At 39.3% G+C, this 23,295-nt stretch overlaps 1 protein-coding gene across 1 annotated transcript in view; it reads left to right on the top strand.

Annotated features, from left to right (window-relative positions):
- Positions 1 to 23,295, top strand: part of LOC137040526 (polyamine-modulated factor 1-binding protein 1) — a 319,746-nt gene that overhangs the window by 174,248 nt on the left and 122,203 nt on the right. Inside the window, exon 5 of the mRNA XM_067416248.1 lies at positions 5,125 to 5,196. Within this exon, the coding sequence (XP_067272349.1) occupies positions 5,125 to 5,196 (72 nt within the window). The remainder of the gene's footprint in view (positions 1 to 5,124; positions 5,197 to 23,295) is intronic.

Here is a 23,295-nt window from a genome sequence, read left to right as displayed (position 1 = left end):
GAACTTGAAGACATTCTTGGTTTTTAGGGACTTTGGTACCAAGTTGTTTCTTTAATTTAGTTTGTTACCATGATAATTAATTAGAAAGTATAACCCTGTGCCACAATAAATACTTTGATATTAAGTGCAACTTACCTATCTCATACCTTTCATATAGTCCGAGATCTTTCTAGCTTGTTTGTGCAGCAGTGTGCGTGTGCTCTCTCTCTCTAATTAACCTGTTTGGCCGTGGATCTGAGCTCTAGCAGATGTCTCTCTCTAGGGGGCTGGGTTTTATATTGGAGTTATACATAGCCATGGCTGAGGGGCTGCTGAGAAAAGGTCAGGCCTTAGTGAGCGAGTCTGATTATAGCTGGGAAATAAGTGCTCCACGGGGCTGATTGCAAGGAGGTCACCCTCCACCAAGGGTCAGATTGAATGAGTGTGTCTGTGTGTGCCCTTGGAAGGAAGATTCTATTGCATTATGTTTCTCATATCTAGCGCCGCCCTGTAGGTGGACAGAGTCTCTGCGGAGCTTAGTTAGGTTCAGTCCACACTGTTGCAAAAGTGTAGGCCCAAGAAGCTTGGACTACCCTTCTCTAGTTAATGTCATTAACTGGAGAAGGGTAAATGGTAAATGGACTGCATTTATATAGCGCTTTTAACAGACCCTATGGCCATCCAAAGCGCTTTACATTTTTGCCTCACATTCACCCATTCATACACCGACGGCGGTGGCAGCCATGTAAGGCACCATCCGGCTCGCCGGGAGCAGCTGGGGTTAGGTGTCTTGCTCATGGACACCTCGACACTTGGTCAGGTGGAACCGGGGATTGAACCACCAACCTTCTGGTTTGTAGACAACCTACATGAACCACTGAGCCACTGCCGCCCCCTGAAGGGCTGCCTGTTGTCCGAGCCCAGCTGAGCTGGTGCCAGGAAGGGACAAATGATGCAGAAACAAAAACAGGGTGAGATTAGATCATTCACAATTTACAAATACAATCGCTCTAATGGTGACTACTAAATTTGCACAAGGTGAGCTGGGAATGGGAATGTACTAAAAGAAGTACTTGTGGTGGTGCCATACAGCAAGGCTGTAACCATGTCTTGAACATTGGGGAAACCAAAGTTTTTTTTATTTTTTTTTATTGTGAACTTAAATATGCTCCTATGTTGTGCATTGTCCACTCACAAACAACTTGTCCTGCCTTCAAACATGTCATTTTACTGACGACTGCTTCTCAAATCTCGGAGTTCAACGCGGTATTCAATCGATTGTAATTGAAAGACGGGTCCGTACCCAGGTTATTTGGGCCAGCTTGCTCCTCAAAATCACAACCTGTATGAATATTTATTGATGTATATATTTTCTATCAGGTGTTCAAAATATGCAGATTTGTGTTTCATATAGTGTACATTTATGGCTAACCGGCTAACTCACGTTTTTACAATCTTACTGAAATTACTGCAGATTTTCTGTCGGCCTTACTACTTTAAGTAGAGATAAATGATGGCGCAATATCTGTTTAGCAATCTTTAATGTTCCATCAGTCATTCAACGTTATTGCTAACAAATTTGCCGTTATTGATACAGTTCTGTATGTGCACAGCATTGAATTAGAAATATACACATGGGTTTGTTGATGGACATACACTTGTTAATGCTGATGGTGAGGAATTACAGTTGCAACATCGTATAATGTACCTCAAACTGAGTAGTGCATCACTGAGAAACGTCCTTGCAATGGAGGTTCAAGTTGAATAACTAGTTCTTCCAGTGTTTCATCATTGGAAATTTTGATGTGGAAATTTTGATATTGATATGGTAAAATTAACATCATTGTTACTTTCTTTACATTGTGCACAATCGCTGAGCTTTAAGAAGCCTCCGGACGGAGCTAAAGCTTACGGTAATGGGCATTTGTTTCCTACGTGCACTGCAAAATGATACATGGGGCAACTTTCTGAGCAATGTTGCCGGGCAATGTTGCTGAAAGATGTTGCTTGGGCACTTTCCCATTGAGAATGGGAAACACATTTCTATCTGGATATCCAAAAAGAAATGTGTTGCCCATTCTCAATGGGAAAATGGCCACAGCAACATCGCTTGGCAAAATTGCTCAAAAAGTTGCCCTGTGTATCATAGGCATAAGAGGTTGGCCAATCATAACAAACTGGGCCATCTGGCCAATCAGAGTGGAGCGGCTCGATTCATCCATCGAGTCGTTTGAGAATCATTGAACAATGCGGTAATGTGCAATGTATATTATGAAAAAAAGTTTTTTTTTACCTTTGATACATGTAAACCTGTTGTAGGAGACCTATAGGAGATCCTTTAAAATAGTATAATAATGGCACTTTAAAAAACATTACAGGAAAAAATGGATAAAAATACCTAAAATTGAGGTGAAAACACAAAATAAAATAAAAAAATCTAAAATTTAAAATTTAAAATATTAATACAAAAATGAATAATATATCAGTGATACTAAAATAACACTGGTTCCATGGTGCAGTGATGCAATCAGCTGGTGATACCATAGTACTGAATGATGAATATTTAGGGAATACCATTTATTACCATTGGATATGTCAAAAAAAACATGGTAATATGGTAGTACTTTTCTGTATTTCATTTCAGTTTCTGTCATTCATATACCATCTGCTGCTTGTTCATAGTCTCTGACCTCTCTCTAATGCTGCATGGTCTGGGAGTCATTACTGCGTGTAATGCTGTTCTGTTTATCCAGTTGACCTCTGCTCATTTTATTGAGCTGTCTTAAGCAATTCTACAGACTTTAGATTATCACAATAGTTAGTTTTTACCCTAAACAATCATTATACTGACAGATGTTTAAGATAAAGGAACTAGAGATCATTTACTGCTCTTGATTAAATAACGTTAGTAGCTTTAATAAGAATACATTTCTTACTTGTATGCTGCTGTTGAATTCTTTTGCACGGAGATAAATATGGCAGACTGTGTACAGCTCACTGAGGGCGGGGTCTATGCTAATAAGGTGGCATCGGTCAGCAGTTATGGGCGGGTCCTGTGGGCACTGAGGGTGTGGCCATGATAGACATATAATGGCTGAGCAGGTGGAGGAGAGTTGTTATGCTTACCAGTGTACTGTCTTTAATGTTCTTCCAGATGTAAGCAAACTGCATACTATTTAATTTTATTTTATCCATGCTAGTGTACCCCTCTGGTTCAACTCTCCCTGCTCCGAGTGGGATTCAAACCAGAGTTTCCGACATGGGAGGCAAAACCGCAGTCTTTAGTGCACCTCTTGAGGAGTGAGGTTTATTTGCACAGCTCTTACTCGCTGGCCTGTGTTACGTTACACTCACCCCCCTAGATTCCACTCCCATATGTTATACTCCTGTGGCCATGGAAGTGACTGAAACACCTGAATTCAATGATTTCCAGGAGTGTCCCAATATTTTTGCCAATATAGTGTCTGGCCCTTTACTAGCCGGCCTCCATTACACTAATTTGACAATAAAATAAAATAACCTTTTTTGTAGAAAAAATGTTTGGTATGTTAATATTTACAGTTCAATAGATAAAATGTTATAAAAAATAATTTTGTTGCTTTATGTTGTTCTTAATTACCTCTGTTTTTTGTTTGTTTGTTTTTTTCTCTCAGTTTTCAGATCATCAGTTATTGGTTTTGTTTTGTTTTTTTCATAGTTTTTTCCCAGACGGGCTGAATTTTGTATTAAATGGAATTGTGCATGGCAGAAAGTTTTTGATCTCCTCCTCAGAATATCAATGAGAGTTCATGTGTGCTATGTTCTTATTCTCTGCGCCTATTATCTTTTGTTCATGATCTGGTGCTTTAATCAAATTTCCTCTGTTGAGAAGCACAGTATTTTTCAGCATTTCCTGCAAAGAATCAGACCTAAAATGTATACACATGGACATCATTTTTTCCTTAAAGGCACAACTCACCCCAAAATGAAAATGTGTTCATTATTTATTGTGATGTCCCAACATTTAAGTGGCTTTATTTAGTGTATGGAACATAACATAACAATTTTTTTAACAATATTTTCCTAACTATGAAATCATACCATGAGATTAGATTGTCAAGCTTGGAAAAATATCTATAAGGCCATAAGTGGTCCTTTACTCTGAAGTAGCTTAACGTGAGAGACGGATCAAAATTCACAGTGCATCATCGTACTCAAATCTCATTCTTCAAAATATTTAAATTTAGTGAAAGATAGTGTATTTAGTCCATCACATGGACTACTTTATGGTGTCGTTATTCTTTTTATTTGGAAAGAAATTAGAGTTTAGAAATACATTAGGTTGAGTAAATAAGACAATTTTGTTACACTTTATTGTAAGGAGTCCTTGTTTCAGTAATGTTACATTTAAATATGTGAGTAATATTAATTAACTACATGTATTTACTATAGAATTAGGATTAGGGTTTACTGTTATTACCATAGCAAGTACATGTAACATCTAACAAGGACATTGTAAAATAAAGTGTTAGCGAGAATTGTAATTTTGGGGTGATCTATCCCTTTTAAAATGTATAATTTCTCCAAGGCACAGCTGGACAGTTTTGGTGTTTGAAAGAACTTCCCATCTGAGGTTAAAATAAGCCCCAGGCACAAGCCCCTTCTTCTCACAGATCACACACTTCAACACTCTGAACGGCCATGATTTTCACATAGAAATGAAGCTGCATTTGTGATTGAAACTGTGGCCGCATTATTACTCACCGGTGGCTCTGTGAGTGTGTACGTGTCTGTCTTGTGTGTTTTAATGACGCATACGTCCTTTATCTGCAGCCTGCACTTAATCCCAGCACTGCTGGCTCAGGAACAGATTACTGACAGCAGATGTGATGAGAGCAGAGCAGGGGAACATGACACACACACACACACACACACACACACACACACACACACACACACACACACACACACACACACACACACACACACACACACACCTCCACTTCTCATTATGACAGAACAGTGCAGCCATTTTCTCACTGCTTTGTTTGTTCTGAGCTACCATCTTTGCTCTGGTTATTGTCTCCTTCTCAAAACATTTCTGTGTTTGATGGTAAACATTTGTGATGTGAATTTCATGATCTTTGTGCATGTGTGTGTTCACAGGCTGAGCAGCTACGGCGGCTAGAGGAGGAAGTGTCCAGGCTGAAATCTCAGCATAGTTCAGCCTGTCAGCAGGTAACCGTCTTTACTACCCCACACCCAATTCTGCTCTTCGGTTTGTCCCACAACTCCTGGTTCTACCATGTCAACATAACTGACACACTCTCTTTTTGGACTTTTTCCCTCTTTAATATCGAATTCAACTCAATCAGCTATTTAGTATATAGACACGTTAACAAAACTTATATTCCAATAATAATAGTTTAATTAAATATAAGCAAATGTGTGACATTGATCTTGTGAAAATGTCAGATGTTGTTGCTTTAATAAAAGCAGAAGATGCCATGTCATGCTGGGCAACATGATTAGAGTTTTTACAGAACTTGTGATGTTTGTGTAGCTTGTGTGGTGCTGCTATTAAAAATCATAAAACACATATTATTATTTTTTACATTTTTTAACATGAAATAGAATAGACATTACATAAAATGAAATATTACATTTAATTAAACCATTTCATTAAAAAATAAAGCAATAATAAATAATGGTAACTAAATAGGGCTAACAGGGGTTAAAGGGTTAAAATTCTCTGACTTTTGGACCACACTATGTTTCAAATCACCAATAATATTGCTTTAAAAAAAAAGAAAAGAAAAAGCTGTTTGGTCTAGTGAATGCACTGCATACAGGGTTTCCCAAACTGGGGTTCAAAACCCCTGGGGGTTTGTGAGGGAACTGCGGGCGGTTTCTGGTTTTGTAACAGCACAATGTGCACATCATTTAAATCACAAAACATATGTACATAATTTAAATAAAATAAAATCACTAAATAAATAAATAAATACTAAAAAACATTGAATAAAAACAATTAAAATAAAAAAAAACTCACTAAAACATTGTCTGGTTGCTAAACCAACATCAGAGAACCTTGAACATTGCAATACGTTATTAAATTATGTGGTTGATGTGGTTCAAGTAAATATTTCAGGACTGATTAAAAAAGGATTTGGAACTCTACACTAGAGTAAAAGGTGGCTGAAGTGATTGGCTCTTTTAACTCTTTTTCCATGATGAGTATTATAGGGTTAGCTGGTTAGCCTTGCCCAACCTTCTGGTCCCAAGAAGCATATAAAGACATTTATTGCCGTTCAGCTGTGTATTCTGAAAAAAAAAAGTCATCCTCACATATATTGTTTTAATAAAGTTAACGTTTTATCAGCGCTCAGTTCTTTTTGGAGGCTCTTAAAAGTGCGAAATGGCCTTATATTATTTCTTGTCTGATGCCTTTCTGGTCACATCTCGGGATAGTCGCTAGTGAAAGGTTTGGGACAGTGCTCATTCTTGTGATGCTAATAACCATCAGTGAAATCATGACATCCATTCCTATGTCACAATTTGCAAACTAACCACTCTGAAAAGTTTTTGAAATTAGAATAAGTGTGTCCCAAATCATAGTATGTTAAAAAGAATATCCTAAAGGTCTACTATGTCTGATCAAAATTTGAAGTGCAGAGCCATACACACTCTAACAGTTAATATTGCCTACAACCCATTGCGCTTTGGATGAGAATTCGGTTCATATAGTGTAAAAAAAAAAAAAAAAAAAAAACTTGCAAATGTGCAAGACTGACGGTTAAGTAAAGAAGTTTGGATAAAAGAGTTTGAGGGAATAATAACTGAGGTTACACTTTATTTCGATGGTCTACTTTAGGCATTCTACTAACTTTGCAACCTTATGTTAACTAACTCTCATTAGAGTTCTTTAGTAGACTGCTAGGTTTAGACTGGACATCACATAATGCGACCTAAACTTTGTTAAAGGTCGCACTGGTGTGACCACCACGTTGCCCAACTGATAAGAGCTTCCTTTTAGTTTCAAATGAGAAACATCAAGCGGCAAACTAAACAAATGTGAAACAAACCGGATTACTCGTTTGAGCTGCCCTGCGCAGACCGTTTATCAGCTCAGTGCAATAATAGACGGCACAGCTCGCGGGCCGATCTCGAGCATGTGACACCGTTACACAGTGCTGGATAATTGGCTGCAGAATTAACAGCATTGCAGTAAGATCTAGAGGGAAGCATTTCAATTCGAAGCATAATTCTCTGTTTAAGATATCAGATCAAGCAACATTGATGTAGAAACCATGAGGAACATTGTGCTGTGAATGAACAAGTTAAAGAAGGATTTGTAATGCACATCACCAACATTCATGCTAGCTGTAACCATGGTATTGTGGCAGAAATAGTCAAATGTTGTTCATCTCAGAGTTCATACAACCTTTTAAGAGTGCAATTCAAGCACTTTTCAAGGGCTTTCAAGTGCTTCACACTTTTTCCAGCACTTCAAAGTTCTAAATATTTAAAACATTTTAAAATGTAGGAAAGCTAAAACTATGTGGCAAACAAACACTTTTATTTTAAAAATGACCACTATAACCAGTAGATATCACCAGATGAGCACTTATTGACATACTAGCTATGTAGGGGGGGGGGGGGGGGGGGGGGGGGGGGAATGCTGTTTCATGCATACTGAGCTTTTTACACTGTTAAAGACTTGGATTCCCATCCTAAACATAGACAAAGTTTCAAAAACTAATGTTGGACGTGTGATAGAGTATTTCTGTGTTAAAAATACTCCTTCCGGTTTCTCACAAGTTTCGGAGAGTTTTTTTCGAGTATGGGTCCGCTTGACGTTAATAGAACGGAAGGTCCTTGTATGGGCCGTACGGGCTCTTCTCCCGGTAGGGTGCGCACGCGCGTGACTAGAGCGAGAGAGGAAATGCACGCCCATAAACACTCTCTCAGCTGCAGATCTAGTCGTCCGTGAACACTAATGTCGGTTATAGTCCGCGCCGCGCTCCACTTCATTCCTCCACTTTGACATTAAGCGACTTCAACGCTTCAGCACAGTATTCCGGGAAGGCAGCGCTGCATTTGAACCGATTTGAACGCAGAAATGCCTCAGTCGCATCGCAAAGTGGATCTCCACAATCCAAGAAGTGTGTTTTTGACGGAGCCGTCCCAGCGATAAACGTTCGGTCCTGCTTTGGAAGCAGTCGGTGAGTAAAACAGCTTCAAATGTCTGTGCTGTTGCTTATCGTCGTGTATGTAAACATCAGTAAACGACACGATTGCGTGCTTCGTCATTCAAATGCGCTAACGGACTTCATTGCTGTTCGAACGTTACACTAGTCTGACGTGCAAAACCGTTTTTCTTGCTACTAAGGTTTGGTCGCATACAATAGTCCATAAACCGAATCATGTCCTCATAAACTGCGAGTAAAGACAAATGTTGACAGGCCACTAAATACAGTACATACCACAGAGACGGACGTCCTGCTGTTGCTGTTTCTATTTCAGCCTCCGAATTAGATTCTGGATCATATCTATTAGCTGAGATGATAGCATGGGTTTCTCCACTCTTGAGGACGTCACCGCTTTGCGCGCTTGTCATTCTTTAGCTCCGCCCACTCGATACGCCTCCAGGCGCTCGGTTTTTTCTGGAAAGACTCGGTACAGCCTATATTTCTTTTACAAATATAATAAAACTAAAGACTTTTCGGAGATATGAAGGATGCAATACTACTCTATAGGTACTCAAGATTGACATGAGATTGACTGAGTGTTTCACCCCCCCTTTAATATCATATAAACTTTCCTTCAAATTGTGACTGAATTAGACGAAAGCAAGTAAAGAGCGCTCATTTTATAATAACTGAAGCTGTTGGTCAGTTTAGTGTGAAACTAGAAGAAAAATGGTACATTCAAGAATATCAAAAATGTTTTTGTCATGTTACTGTTGTTAACAAAAGTTAATTTTATCTGCATTTCAACTCAAGCTCAGTGCTTTACTGTCAAATGGGAATTTCTAATAAATAAACATAATATTGTAAGTAACTGCACTTATTAATGCAAAACTATAGTAACTGTATGATTAAATGACCTTTATGACTACACAACCCACCCCCAGTGCTACCAAATCAGGTGCTGGTATCACCATCTGTAGAACTTACTGGCACCGGTGCTACTGCTCTCAAATGTAGACGTTCTACTAATACTCTAATGACTGCTAGTTTACACGTAGTTGCAAAGTTACTGAGAGTTAGTAGAATGTCTAAAATGGGTCATCGAAATAAAGGGTTACAATATTTGATCATATTTATTTCAGCTGCAAGATATAAAGATGCTTTTGGCCATTCAATTGCAATGCAATGGCTTGGCCTCCAACAAGCATGGTCTCCAAGGCCAGGTCCGTTTGCGGTGCCAGAATGTGTGTATATACGGACCGTTAAAGTCACAGCTATTACGTGGTAATATGTTTCAAAAGGACACACTCAAAAGTATGTACTTTTGCTTTACAAAAAGAGCACACTTTTAGGGCATAGTTTAAATAGGAGAGATTTAGAGACATTTGGAGCTCAGGTGATTGGTTCAAAAAACTATACGTACCAAATGAGCTAGATTTCAAATCATATACTTCAGGCTGGACGTATTGCCAGATGCCATGTTGGTTTTGGTTCACGTTTGTTTTCATGTCTTATTTTATAGTTTTCGTTTGTCGTGTGTTTCTATTGCCCTGCCTGTCGTTTGCTTAGTTCATTGTGTAATGTTCTGATTGGTTCTCTTGGTTCACATGTCATGTTCTTATTGGTTTATTTGTTCATTGCGTTCAAGTCATTAGTCTTTGTGTATATATAGCCCCAATGTTAACATGATGACATGATCACATGATGGGATAAGGGAATCACATGACAAACAAGGAACCATGACTATGAAAACTTCCAAATAAAAAACATGGAAACCACAAAAAAAACATGGAATTGAACCTGTGTGTCCCACATGAGCACTATACTATGGTTCAAACTGACATGCGACTCCCCTAAATTCTGTTTCTTTCTTCTTACTCTTCTCTCTATTCTTTGCGTCTCTCTGATTGTGTCTCCATAACCCTCCGTCCTCTTGGGGAAGCTGTAGGGACGGCTGGCCGCTTGAGCCCTCGTGGAGGTTAATGGTGACTCTGGCTCCAGGTGGGAGTAATCAGCTGTGTGCAGTCCAGCATCTGTAGGCAGCTGGGGAAGTGGGGGTCAGCAGGTACCAGCACACCATCCTGAAGTCCCCCCCTCCCCAACCCCCCGGTAGAGGAGTGTTAGGGCCCGGAGAGTGCCGAATGATTGCTAATAAAACATTTGATTGAGAGGAGAGCGGAGTGCCAACCATAAACAGGCTGGATTCTGCCCTTTAATTTCAGCATCTCCAGAGAATTGCTTTTGCTGTGCCGCAGAGTGAGGCTTATACACAAACAGTTAGTTGTCTAGCCTAGAACTGAAGATCTAATTTTGCACGCGCGAGCATGTGTGCGTGCGCACGTTCGGGTGTTTGTCTATTTTGTGTTCCTGGGGACAAAAACTAAGGGCTTTTCATTTTAAATTCTCACTGCTGTAGATGCTGCCTCGACGCTGATAAGAAAAAAACAATCATTTCATACTGCTGAGAAAATTGGCCGTAGTGCAGCTAAGATGGCAACAGCCTTGCGCAGAACACGCCGGATTCTAATTTGCTTTTTCTGTCAGGTTGAGTCGTGTGTCTGAGGTGTGTGTGCGTGCACGTACGTGACTGCATCCAGACGGCTACGGTATATTAATGCAACGTATGATTTACTAAATGCCTTTTTGCTGCGCTTCCAGTATATAATCACCACAATCCCCTGTAACGTTCACAACAACACTGAATTTCAGTGCGTTTCTGCATAAAAGACACGTGCGTGTGTGTGTGTGTGTGTGTGTGTGTGTGTGTGTGTGTGTGTGTGTATTGGGCTTAGATGAAAGGTTAAGGCAGGAGCATATATCAGACACTAGCGTGCAGTAATAAAGGGCCGGCTATAGAGCTGCCTCTCCTTCTGGGAACTGTGCGCATTTTTATAACCTCACTGACAGCAAGATAAAGTGCTCGTCCAATTAGAAAAATATTTGGGCGCATACCTTCCTGCAAGAGTCCCTGGATTTTTTTTATTTATTCTCAAACCCATTTTATCCGGTATTTTTGTTGTTTGTTTTTGCTCCATGAATGCGACACGCGTGTTCTTGCCCTCGCAGCATGTTGCCGTGCGCCTCATTTCTCGATTTAGAGAAGAATGATTGCATGCATCCAGTTTTTGTAAGGGTTACAGTTGCAGACATTGCAACGCCTGCACTAGCCTCATGCACGCTCCCTGATTAATTCTTAACCCTTGTCCGTATTCTTTCCTCCTCCTTTTAAGAATAGATGTATTTTGGGGGGCTTTTTCTTACAGAGTGCATTAAAATTAAATTCTCTCTTGTTGTTGTGAAAGAGGCAAACGTTAAAAATAATTGGATGAGGGAGAGAACAAAGGGCTGCCTCTCCCTTGCGCGGCTGCATGGCCCAGCGAGGCGTTAATGCCGCGCCCGCCGCATTGTTCGGCTGTCTGCAGCCATCTCCCCAGCCAGACACTCAGCGCTGCTCAAGTCACTTTTAATGTCTGATAATCAAGGTGAATTTTCAAAAAGCTGCCATTTTCAAATGATGGTGTATATATTATGTGGAGATGGGGTTTTTGAGGGAGGGGAGGGGAGGAGGCAGGCGGTGGGCGGGAGACGAGGAGATGATGGCCATGCACAGTGAAAGAGAGACACCTACTGGTTGTGGACAGAACTGCCGGGATGCTGTGCAGGGGGTTGACTGTTGCATGACAGATGTGTGATGGGCTTGCGTGTAAGCTGCGTAGCTTATGTGGTTGCGATGGTGGAACTTGGCACTCAGAGAATCACAGCTTCTTTATCAGCTATACTGTTCATGGTACAGCACAGTGAAAGATAGCCAGACTGTATGAATATGAATAAAGGTGGAAGACCATGTTGATGGTGACCAAAAAGGAAACCAAAATAAAATTAGTTTGCATTCGTTAATACGTGATTTGATGCATTAGCAATCATTAAGCTAGGCATAGATGTGCTATGTATTGGTGTATGATGACAATCATTTCTAGCTCACAAACTTGGCTAATGTTTGTGCTTCTAAATGGTTTGTAACTTCTCTTATTATTATTTTTGGCCACTAAGACGCACCGGGATAAAAACACAGGAATTCTTGTGTCATTTTTCATGAATTTACCTCTTCGCTTGGGCAGTGTAGATGGAGACAGCCAATCGCTACTCTACCTGAAACTGTGTTGCGCTTTTTAGTCAGCTTGAGTGAGGCATTTTCCTTTTGGTGAATGGGACAAATTCTGGGACATGACAATGTGAATGCTATAATGTAAATACGGGCATATTTGCGGATGATATATAATGATTGAAAGGTAGTTTGACCAATAGCGTGCATGCAATCAACCAACTGTGGTTAAAGGGATAGTTCACCCATAAATTAATTTTTGGGCCCCACTGGCTTCCATAGTATGGGAAAAAATACTATGGAAGTCAGTGGGACCTATCAACTGGTTGGATTCTTCAAAATGTCTTCAGCTGAAGAAAGAAATTCATACAGGTTTGGAACAACTTGAGGGTGAGTAAATGATGACAGGCATTTTTGGTTGAACTATATATTAAAGCAATACATATATGTGTACATAGACTGAATGAGTATTCTATAGGGACGTCAATATCTAAACAAACCCAAATCGTGGACTTTTTTTTTTTTTAGGAGCGAAAAAAAAAAAAGTCCAGTTCTCTAATAAGACCAATGCTATTTTTCCAGTGTACACATCTATAGTCCCTCATTACCATGGAAAAGTCTCACTTCATTACTGTAGTGTGTAGCAACTAAGCTCTGGCTCACTGTCTCCTTTATTTCTTTCTGCAGTGCTTCTACATTCTCATTTTTCACCCCAGCATGCACCACACCAAGCGCTGCAATACATTATGGAGGTGAATGTATGCAGCACGTAGAATGTAATAAGTGTGTATTTATTTCCTCCAGACAGAGGGAGAGTAAAACAACCATCTGCACTGGAGTCTGGAGAAATGAGCTTGTTTTTTGCAGTACGATTCCTTTTATTACTACATTGTGAGTGTTTGTGTCAGTTTTTGGCTTTCTTGTGTATTTGTACACCCCGTAGCAAGCTGCAAAACAAAGTCTCTGTGGTGCAGGACTAAAGGGACTAAATACAAAAATGGGATGGAAGCCTGAAATTGCAGCTGAGCTTTGTGAGGGCTGTGACGCGACTGGGTCCTAATGCATTATCCCCTTCCTAAGGCCTCGACCAATGATAAAGATGACGAAAAAATACTTTTTTGTGTTCTTAGAAGAAAATGTGCAAGTAAAAAGGCTTTGGTCTGGTGCGTCTGTTTTTGTCATTGATTATGAGAGCGGTGGGGTTTGTTTTAAGATGCCTGTCTTCAGTGGACTGACTTAATGCACCGGCAGAGCGAGGGAATGTGAACGAGGACGACAGGAGCCTGTGTCTTCGCTTCTCTTTCATGAAGAGGCCACTGTGGACGTGTCGTGCTTCCTGAGAAGGATCCTTTCCTCTTTGCGCGTTTATGGCAGCGAATGAGGACGAAAGTATCTTTGAGGCACACAAACATCCATAAACAGAGAGGGGTTCTTTTAATGGGTCACAACACAGGGTTGTCAAGGGTATTTGCGGCTTTCGTACAAGTGGATGTGACTCTGACCTGTTGATTGACTGTGCTGCTCAGAATCATCAAAACGGGAAGGTTTCCAGCTTCAAGTTTGTCCACACTGAAAGCGAAAATGCAAATATAGTCAATCAGAACATACATTGGGCCAGATTTGCTAACAGCTTGCCTCAGCCCAAACCCTCTGTCGGCTTTAAAAAAAACTAATGTCAGGATTTACTAAAGATAAAAATGATTGGTGAAAAGGCGTGGACAGGGTTATTTTTGCAGCTGATCCTATTGCATATGCATTTGTAGGAGTTTCCTTTTCAGACGCAAAAAAAAAGGCCTGTGCTTGTCAATTTACTGGTATTTGCGGCATTATTTAAAGCCCAAAAAAGCATGTCTTAAACTAGATGCTAATTTGTGTTGGCCATTAACTATTTCCCTACCAAACACGTTATTCTTGAGAAAACGCTTCCCGGCCAAACACAGAATTTTCCGGGTTTCCATGTTTTCACTGTTAGACGCTAGGGGGTCGAAAAAAAAGCTAAATGTTTTTTTTATTTTTATTTTTATGAAACTTAACTATATTCAAGTGTTATTTTATTAACGCTTGGGGGTCAATGTATGGAATGTAGGAATTAAACTAGAAAAAAAATTGTTTAAAAGAAGAGGGTCAGCTCTTTATTTTGATATATTGCATGCTCTGATATTCATAAAACAAAATTGTCTATGGGCTATTAATTTTAGTTGGAAATGGTCAAAACCCTTGGGCGTTTCTGGCAACTTTTAAAATTAAGGACCAACTCGATTTCACATGGGCGAAGCTACCTAGCAGGATTCTGCATAAATTTAAATGATGTTTCATGAAAAACTAAGTGTGGGAGGAGCACATTTAAATGATCTATCCAATCATGGTGTCATTCCAACCAGCTGTCAGCAATCAGTAATCAACATGTCTACCAATCAGCTCAAGTGGAGGATCACATAAATACCCAGTCAACTCACCAATGTTTCTTGACAGGTTTCCAGCATCCCTCCACCACCCTGTCTTCATTTGAGATATGTCTGTATAGTTTTTTTTATTATTTTTTTGTTTCAGTTTCAGCCAGTGTCTGAAATCGCTCCATACCTATAAATAAGGCCCTATTTGAGGAGACAGACATTTGTAGTGGTGTGCACTCATTTAATCCCACAATGCACTGCAATAATGTGTGTACAACCAGTGTATGCTCAAAGGCTAGAAAATACCCATAATGCACTGTGAGGTTTGTACTGAATGAATTCTCGCATCTGGCCAGAAGATGGCCCTTGCAGCTGAATCCTTCATTAATTATTTTCCAAAATGAATGGTCCAATCTGAGTACAGTGTAATATCATACAGGTATACATTTCTTTTTAATTGATAATTAAATTGTTTCATTAAATTGTTTCATTCCCCCAAAAAATGAAAATTCTGTTATTAATTCCTCACCCTAATGTCGTTCGACACCCGTAAGACCTCCATTCATCTTCAGAACACAAATGAAGATATTTTTGTTGAAATCCGATGGCTCAGAAAGGCTTTCATTTCCTCTCTCATGACCCATAAAAGGCACTAAAGACGTCGTTAAAAAGTCCATATCACTACAGTGACTCTACAATAATTTTATGAAACGTCGAAAAAAGTTTTTGTGTGGAAAAAAACTCCTACTTTTTCCAGCACTAAGTGATTGGAAATTGATATTTTAAGACAAATGTTTTACTTTTTTTTACTTTTTAAAAGTAGGCAATTATTATTTAAATAGTATTATTGTATTATTATCAAGATCCACACATATTCCCCAATTGCATCATTATATATTATATTCAACATTATATATAGTGGTTTAATGTAGTAATGTCACTGAAACTCCAAAAACTTTCCCCATCACGCATTACAATCACACTTTCAATGCAGGCAGCATTCTCTCTCGGTTGCTATGTCCCTCCTCTTCTGCTATTAATGCACTATACATATTAGAATAAACCATCTAAAATGCTTTAAATAATCATACTACTAAAACCAAATGTGCTCTGATGATTTAAATGATGTTTGCACTTTGACTTTGAGGAGTGTCACTCCAGCAGCTCGCGCTTCATATGATCAATACAATCCGTCACAGTTCTAATTGCAAGAAAGCATGTCAAAATGACTATTCCTAAACTGTAAATGTTTAGCTCATCTAAAAAAAAAATCTGCATGTACTCAGTGGTGTAAAGTAACAAATTACAAATACTCCCGTGACTGTAATTGAGTAGTTTTTCTAAGGAATTGTGCTAATTCTGTTTCTAAGGAAACTATTTTAAATAGTTTAAAAACTGTGTACTTTTACTTAAGTACATAAAGGTTTACTTCAGCAATTAGCATATGGCTTTCTATCAGTAGAAACCTTGGAGTATATTGGAATGATCATCAATTTGCGTCAATCAATATTGTCAATTTGCGTCATCGGTAAAAAATTTGGTCAGAGGCTAAAGACTACAGCCAGCAGAGGGAGCTATTTCCGTATGTTTTCAACTCGCACATGGGGAATGGGATCGCACTCACAGCTCAGCTCGCAGCTGCAGCCTCCAGCAATTCCTATTAAAAGTTAAACTTCCAAAGGCATGAACTGAAAACGTGCAAGACTGAACAAGTGCTGAGAACTACTGCCGCGAGCGCGGATGCGTTTACCTCAGCTCTCATCATGAGAGCTCTTACCTCAGCTCAGTCATCACGAACGTTAGGTGTCATCTTACTCCTGCTGTGTTTGTGACACTCCCTCAGCGGCTAAATCACAATATATTGAACAGACACGTTCAGTTTTTAGTTGTAGTGTCTGTTCTCTAACTGAACTGAATTTATGAAGATGAACGCGGTGGTGGAAAAGTGAAAGGGATTCAGTAGCGGTGGCTTTGGGAGTGGCCTCACAGGGCAGCGAAGCATTCTGGGAATTGTTGTCTTTCATCCCCACGAGACATTGTGGGGATAAAATAAATTTTCTGTCTTTTCTCAGTCTAGAAAGCACCAAATTCAAAAATAATTTTACATTTCTACTACATTAATGACCCAGTTAAAATACAGATTCATCTTCCCAGCGCTGAAGGGATGTATCGGTACTTTTACTGCACTATTTTCTATTTCCTAAACCTGCCGTCGCTACATTATGTTTATTTTTTTCCTGTCAAGTTGATTGGCTAAGACGAATAACCAGTCCCGCGTCTCCATGCGTCACGTGTCTGACTCCCGTTAAATCAACCATAGCGACCAGTCTAGTGAGAGGAACGCGCACTTTATGAAAGGGTGAAATTGCCTAAAACAATTACTAAAAATTGACAGCTGAATATTACATTTTCTGAAACATGCACAAATGGTACACTCCGTTAGCGCTGCATAAGCTTGCAGTACCATCTGCTGGAAACACTTCATTTAGCTTGTGACTGTGCCAGGCTTTAAAGTGCATTAGTTAACCGATTGTCACCACTAGATTTTTGTTCCTTACATCGGTTTTGTTTAACATGCTTTCTTTTAGCTTATTGAAGTGTATATTTTAATGTAATGTGTTTGTCCAGATTATTGGTTGCTTTCTCAAATATTACATGGCTATATTTTTAGTGCTAGCAGTCAAAAATAAAAGTAAATTGTCAAAGAAATATTGAAATACTGTCGGTGATCTCATGTTTTTTTGTTCTTACTGAGAATCATTCATAAAATAGTAAGCTACATTTTTATTTTGCAGAGTACAATGTGGAATAACATTCATAGCATAATACTCACTACTCACTACTCTTGAGTCCTTGAGTACTAAAAGGGCTACTTTTTTACTTTGAGTAGTATTTAGGACAGGTACTTTTACTCTACTAGAACTACATTTTTTGACAAGTAACAGTACTTCTACTAGAGTATGTTTTTTCGCTACTCTTCCCATCACTGCATGTACTCACTCTCATGTTGTTTTCACGTGTCTCGCAATCATTTGAACGTCCGTGTTTACTTCAGTATGCAAGTCGTGGTAAATCTGTTCATCAGATAAGGCCAGTGTGTCTCTTCAGAAGACTTGGATTTGGATTATTTTTTGTAATCGTGGCTTTAAACGATTACATAATTGTAGCGTCCATAATCGTAATCGCGATTAGAAATTTGATTGATTGTGCAGCCCTATTGTGTTGTGGCGATTTCATTGTGTTGTGGCTTGATTCCGTTGTGTTGTGGCTTGATTCCGTTGTGTTGTGGCTTGATTCCGTTGTGTTGTGGCTTGATTAAGTTGTGTTGTAGCTTGATTAAGTTGTGTTGTGGCTTGATTCCGTTGTGTTGTGGCTTGATTCTGTTGTGTTGTGGCTTGATTACGTTGTGTTGTGGCTTGATTCTGTTGTGTTGTGGCTTGATTCCGTTGTGTTGTGGCTTGATTCTGTTGTGTTGTGGCTTGATTCCGTTGTGTTGTGGCTTGATTCCTTTGTGTTGTTGCGGCTTTTGTTGTGTTGTAACTTGATTCCGTTGTGTTGTGGCTTGATTCCGTTGTGTTATGGCTTGATTCCGTTGTGTTATGGCTTGATTCCGTTGTTGTAGCTTTATTCCGTTGTGTTGTGGCTTGATTCCATTGTGTTGTAGCTTGATTCCGTTGTGTTGTAGCTTGATTAAGTTGTGTTGTGGCTTGATTATGTTGTGTTGTAGCTTGATTAAGTTGTGTTGTGGCTTGATTCCGTTGTGTTGTGGCTTGATTCCGTTGTATTTGTAGCTTGATTCCATTGTGTTGTAGCTTGATTAAGTTGTGTTGTGGCTTGATTCTGTTGTGTTGTAGCTTGATTAAGTTGTGTTGTGGCTTGATTCCGTTGTGTTGTGGCTTGATTCCGTTGTATTTGTAGCTTGATTCCATTGTGTTGTAGCTTGATTAAGTTGTGTTGTGGCTTGATTCCATTGTGTTATGGCTTGGTTCCGTTGTGTTGTGGCTTGATTACATTGTGTTGTGGCTTGATTCTGTTGTGTTGTGGCTTGATTCTGTTGTGTTGTGGCTTGATTCCGTTGTGTTGTGACTTGATTCCGTTGTGTTGTGGCAATGTCATTGTGTTGTGGCAATGTCATTGTGTTGTGGCAATGTCATTGTTTTGTGGCTTGTTTTGGTTGTGTTGTTGTGATTTTGTTGTGTTGTGGCTTGATTTTCTTGTGTTGTGGTGATTTTGTTTTGTTGTGGCTTGTTTCCGTTGTGTGGTGGCTTGATTTAGTGTGGCTGCACTACTGGGCCACCATAGAATAGCGAATGAGTGTAGGCCTATAGAGGGCGATTTCGGACACAGCCTTATTTTTAGTTATTTTATTACATAAAGTTAAACTAAATGAAAATGAGCACTGCAGCCTAAGCATCTAACTGAAAAAAGTTTTTAGTGTTAATTATCTATTATATGATTTTATCACATCTTTTTTTATTCCCATCATCCCTCTGTTTGACCTCCTGAACAACATGTATGTTTATTTGTTTGTTTTCTACTGTTTGAAAGTAGCCCATTCTGGTGTGTAATATTTCGATTTAAGCTCATTGTGCTGTATTGAGGTCTACTACAAAATTTATCCATATGAGTTTTGAACGAGATCTTGCGCTGTGGTTTCTTCTGGTCTTCAGGATGAAATAGATTTAAAGAAAACAGTGCTTTGTATTGTCACGGTGCAGCAAGAATGACGAAACGAGAGTTCACCAGAGGATCTTTTATAGCAGCTTTAATAAATAAAGACAACTCAAGATAGAAACACATGGCAATATATACAGTACTAGAGCAAATGAACAACCAAACAAGACACAGGTGAACATAATCAGTAACCACAGAAACAATCAGATACCCCCCACCCACCCACAGTGACCAGATCTCAACCCAATAGAGCATCTTTGGGATGTGGTGGAACGGGAGCTTCGTGCCCTGGATGTGCATCCCACAAATCTCCATCAACTGCAAGAGGCTATCCTATCAATATGGGCCAACATTTCTAAAGAATGCTTTCAGCACCTTGTTGAATCAATGCCACGCAGAATTAAGGCAGTTCTGAAGGCGAAGGGGGTCGAACACAGTATTAGTATGGTGTTCCTAATAATCCTTTAGGTGAGTGAGTGTGTATATATATATATATATATATATATATATATATATATATATATATATATATATATATATATATATATATATATATATATATATATATATAAGTATTTTTTGAAAAACTAAAAATGTGTTTCTTTGCAGAGTTCAGAGGAAAATGTATCCCATCCCCCTTTTTTCTTTCTCATTCCTCTTCTACGCTCTCCTCTTTGTATCCTTAAAATATTCCGCACATCTCGCTGCAGTTCCGCATGACAGACACCCCTAATATAATCTGTGTGTCTGAATTCTAATTTATACCGTCAGGATAAAATAAATAGTCTGCAGTTAATTATAGGGAGCCAGCGCCTGCCTTTGCCCGGGTGATTTATGAAGTGCGTGCAGGCATTCTCCAACGCATTTTTCTTAATTTATTTTTAATCTGTCTTTCTATTAATTCTGCAGCAAACGTCTTAATGGTGTGCGAGGTGTGCGTTAATGAGAGCAGGTGGATGGAGAGAAGCTGGGGGTGGAGGTGGGGTTCAGTGTGGTCTGGACCTACCAAGACCACTCTTAGACAAGACCCCCCCACTCACCCACCACCACTAGCCCCCAAAGCTCCCCCTCCTCTCCCTCTCTCCTCATGTATGTATTTGCTTTGTTCCAGCTGTTGTGAGCTCTAAGGCTCTATGGGAAGTGTTGTAGTATCCAAAATACCAGTACAAAAAATGGTGCTACCATGATTCAGTGATAGTATCAGATGATAATATATGTTGCTTTGATGTACATCATTTGATTACCATATTTATGCCTATTACATAGTATACTAGTACTAGTATACATACTAGTCCAATGTACTAAAGAATACAATGATGCATATCCAAATACCATGGTATTACAATAGTGTTGTGCAATGGTATGTGACAGGTTAATATATAATAATGTATTTGGCAATTTTGAGATTACTGCCATTGACAAATAACCCTGCAGTTAACAAAAATGGTCAACGTTGCTCATAGATGTGTTAAAAAAAATTGTAATTTTTTTTATTTTTTTTGTGAATACTGCCTATTCAGTACCTGCATCACCTGTTGGGTTACATGATAACCCAACAATTAAATATTTACATAAAACACCACAGAAAGTGAGTAATTTGCTTTAAATTAATGCTTTAAACTTTTTGCTCTTTCATACGCAAAACCCTGAAATGGAAAATTCAGCCAAAAATGAATATTCTGTCATCATTTACTCACCCTAACTGAAATGATTTTCTTTGCTGAAAACACAAAGAAGATATTTTCAAGATTGTTGGTAACCAAACAGTTTTGGTGATCATTGATTTCCATTGTATGGACAAAAACACTGATACATTTCCCAAAATATCTTCTTTTATGCCCACACATGAAAGAAAGTAAAACAGGTTTGGAATTATGTGACGGTGAGTAAATGATGACTTCCATTTTTTTAAATGTTTCAAACACAGCCCTGAAAATCAATTAACTGTAGAAAATTCTTATTATTATTATCTTTCTGCTGTATATGCCTCCCGCCGTCTTTAATATCAATACTTCCAATTCATCAACTCGAATATAATTAAGAATTCAAAGTTTCCAACTGGTAGATATGACATGCATGTAATGAAGGCAACATAACTGCTGTTGTAAAGACTACTGTTATATGCAATAATAAAAACTAATAAACGGCAATATTCAAAGACTGCAGCTTTTGTCAACTAGCCATCATTCTGCTCCTGATGGAAATGAATTGAACTTTGGAATTATAATACGTTAGCTGGTGTGGTATCAAAACAAAACCTATTGTGCAGCCAGACTTTTTTAAGGATGTTGACGTACACATGCCATTTTCTCCGTTTAGCATGGCCATGTTGATCATATAGATACATGCCAGATGTGTCCTCTCTAAAATAATGTCTATCACTTTGCTCTAGCATGCTTCTTTTGAGTCTCTCATGCACTTCATGTACAACATGGGTCATTCTACATTGTCACTTATGAAGTTCCACTTGAGATGCCTAAGTAGCTCACTAGTGTGTCTGTTTCAACACATCTCAACTCCTTTCTCGCATTCTTACCATTTTCTCTCCATCTGCCTTCCTTTCATTTCCTCCTCCCAAACAGATCCTCTAAGAAGCAGCTAAGCATGGGTGGCTGCAGTGCAGCTCCTGCAGGAACAGAGGGATAATTTAATTTATCTTCCTTTTTGTCTCTCCAGTCTGCTCATTTTATTCACACACAGATCATTACACACCAAGACCCCATTTTCATTTCCTACTGCGTACAGTCACACACACACACACATACGCAGGGCTTTAACTAGGCTGGCAGGCCCCGGCCTGGTGCTGCTGTCGATCGATACTCGCCCTCGGATAGGAGAAATCCGCACTGCCTTAATAGGTCCTGCAGGTCCTACCATAAAACACCTCTACAGACCTGAGGACCAGAGGCTTCATAAATTTCTTTCTCTCTCTCTGTTTCTGAGAGATGAAGTGGGACTGAATGCAGCCGCATGGGGTTATGGTTGAAACAGAGTCATGCTGGGCGGCACAAGGGCTCGCCGGAACAGGTTTGAGTGTGTAGCTTGAAAGGAAAGGATTGGGAATGTTTTTTTTGTTGTTGTTTTTTTTAAAAGTGGACTGGTATAAATAGACTTATTTTAAATACGTCTCTTTCTCCAGCATTGGATTTCTGTTTTCCCACCTGCCATCTTAACTAGCTAAAACAGCAAGACAAGTTCTGTTTTTTACCAATACTGTAAGCGAATGAATTTCATAACCGTTGGTTCAATGAGTTTTTCTCGAACAATCAAAGTATAAAATGTACTGAAAAACTCTGAAAGTGTTCCCTACACCAGTATTCAGTGCAGAACAAAAATGGTCAAAGTTGCTCATAGATGTGTTAAAAAAATTTCATGTCATATTTGTATAACCTTTGCAATTCACCGGCATAATGTCATCATCAACAGATGGGGTCATTAAAATTACACTGTTATGATAGTTTGATTATAAAGTATATTTGAGACTACTAGGGGTGACCCCGAATAGTCGAAGATTCGATGCATCGATACGCGGAGCCAGATTTGACCACCGACCTCACAGTCGAATCTTCACGGGAGTTATAGATGCGCCAAAATTCTCAGGAGGTTGTTTCAAATCCTGCTGTGTCACAGAGCGCCATTTCAAGGTTTTATATTAAATGTATTAGGGGTGACCCCGAATAGTCGAAGATTCGATGCATCGATATGTGGAGCCTGATTTGACCACCGATCTCACGGTCAAATCTTCGCGGGTGTTATGAAACGAGGATCATACCATTTTGGCAAAATGGGGGTGCTCAATATTTTAAAGACGTGTCACAGCGCTGAGCTGAGCTGAGCTGAGCATCGGTGTGCGACCCCTTTAAGGGCGCTGAGCTTCACCACGCCTTTAAAATCAGAACACGTTCAATGAGTGTACACACACCGGCGGCAGCATTCAGCGCCTGTCCGCGGCCACTCGGGAAGTTGTTTAAAATCC

Source organism: Pseudorasbora parva, chromosome 1 (assembly GCF_024679245.1).
Source record: "Pseudorasbora parva isolate DD20220531a chromosome 1, ASM2467924v1, whole genome shotgun sequence".
NCBI classification, from domain to species: Eukaryota; Metazoa; Chordata; class Actinopteri; order Cypriniformes; family Gobionidae; genus Pseudorasbora; species Pseudorasbora parva.
The sequence above is the reverse complement of the archived record's forward strand: the minus strand, read 5'-3'. Positions and strand labels throughout refer to the sequence as shown.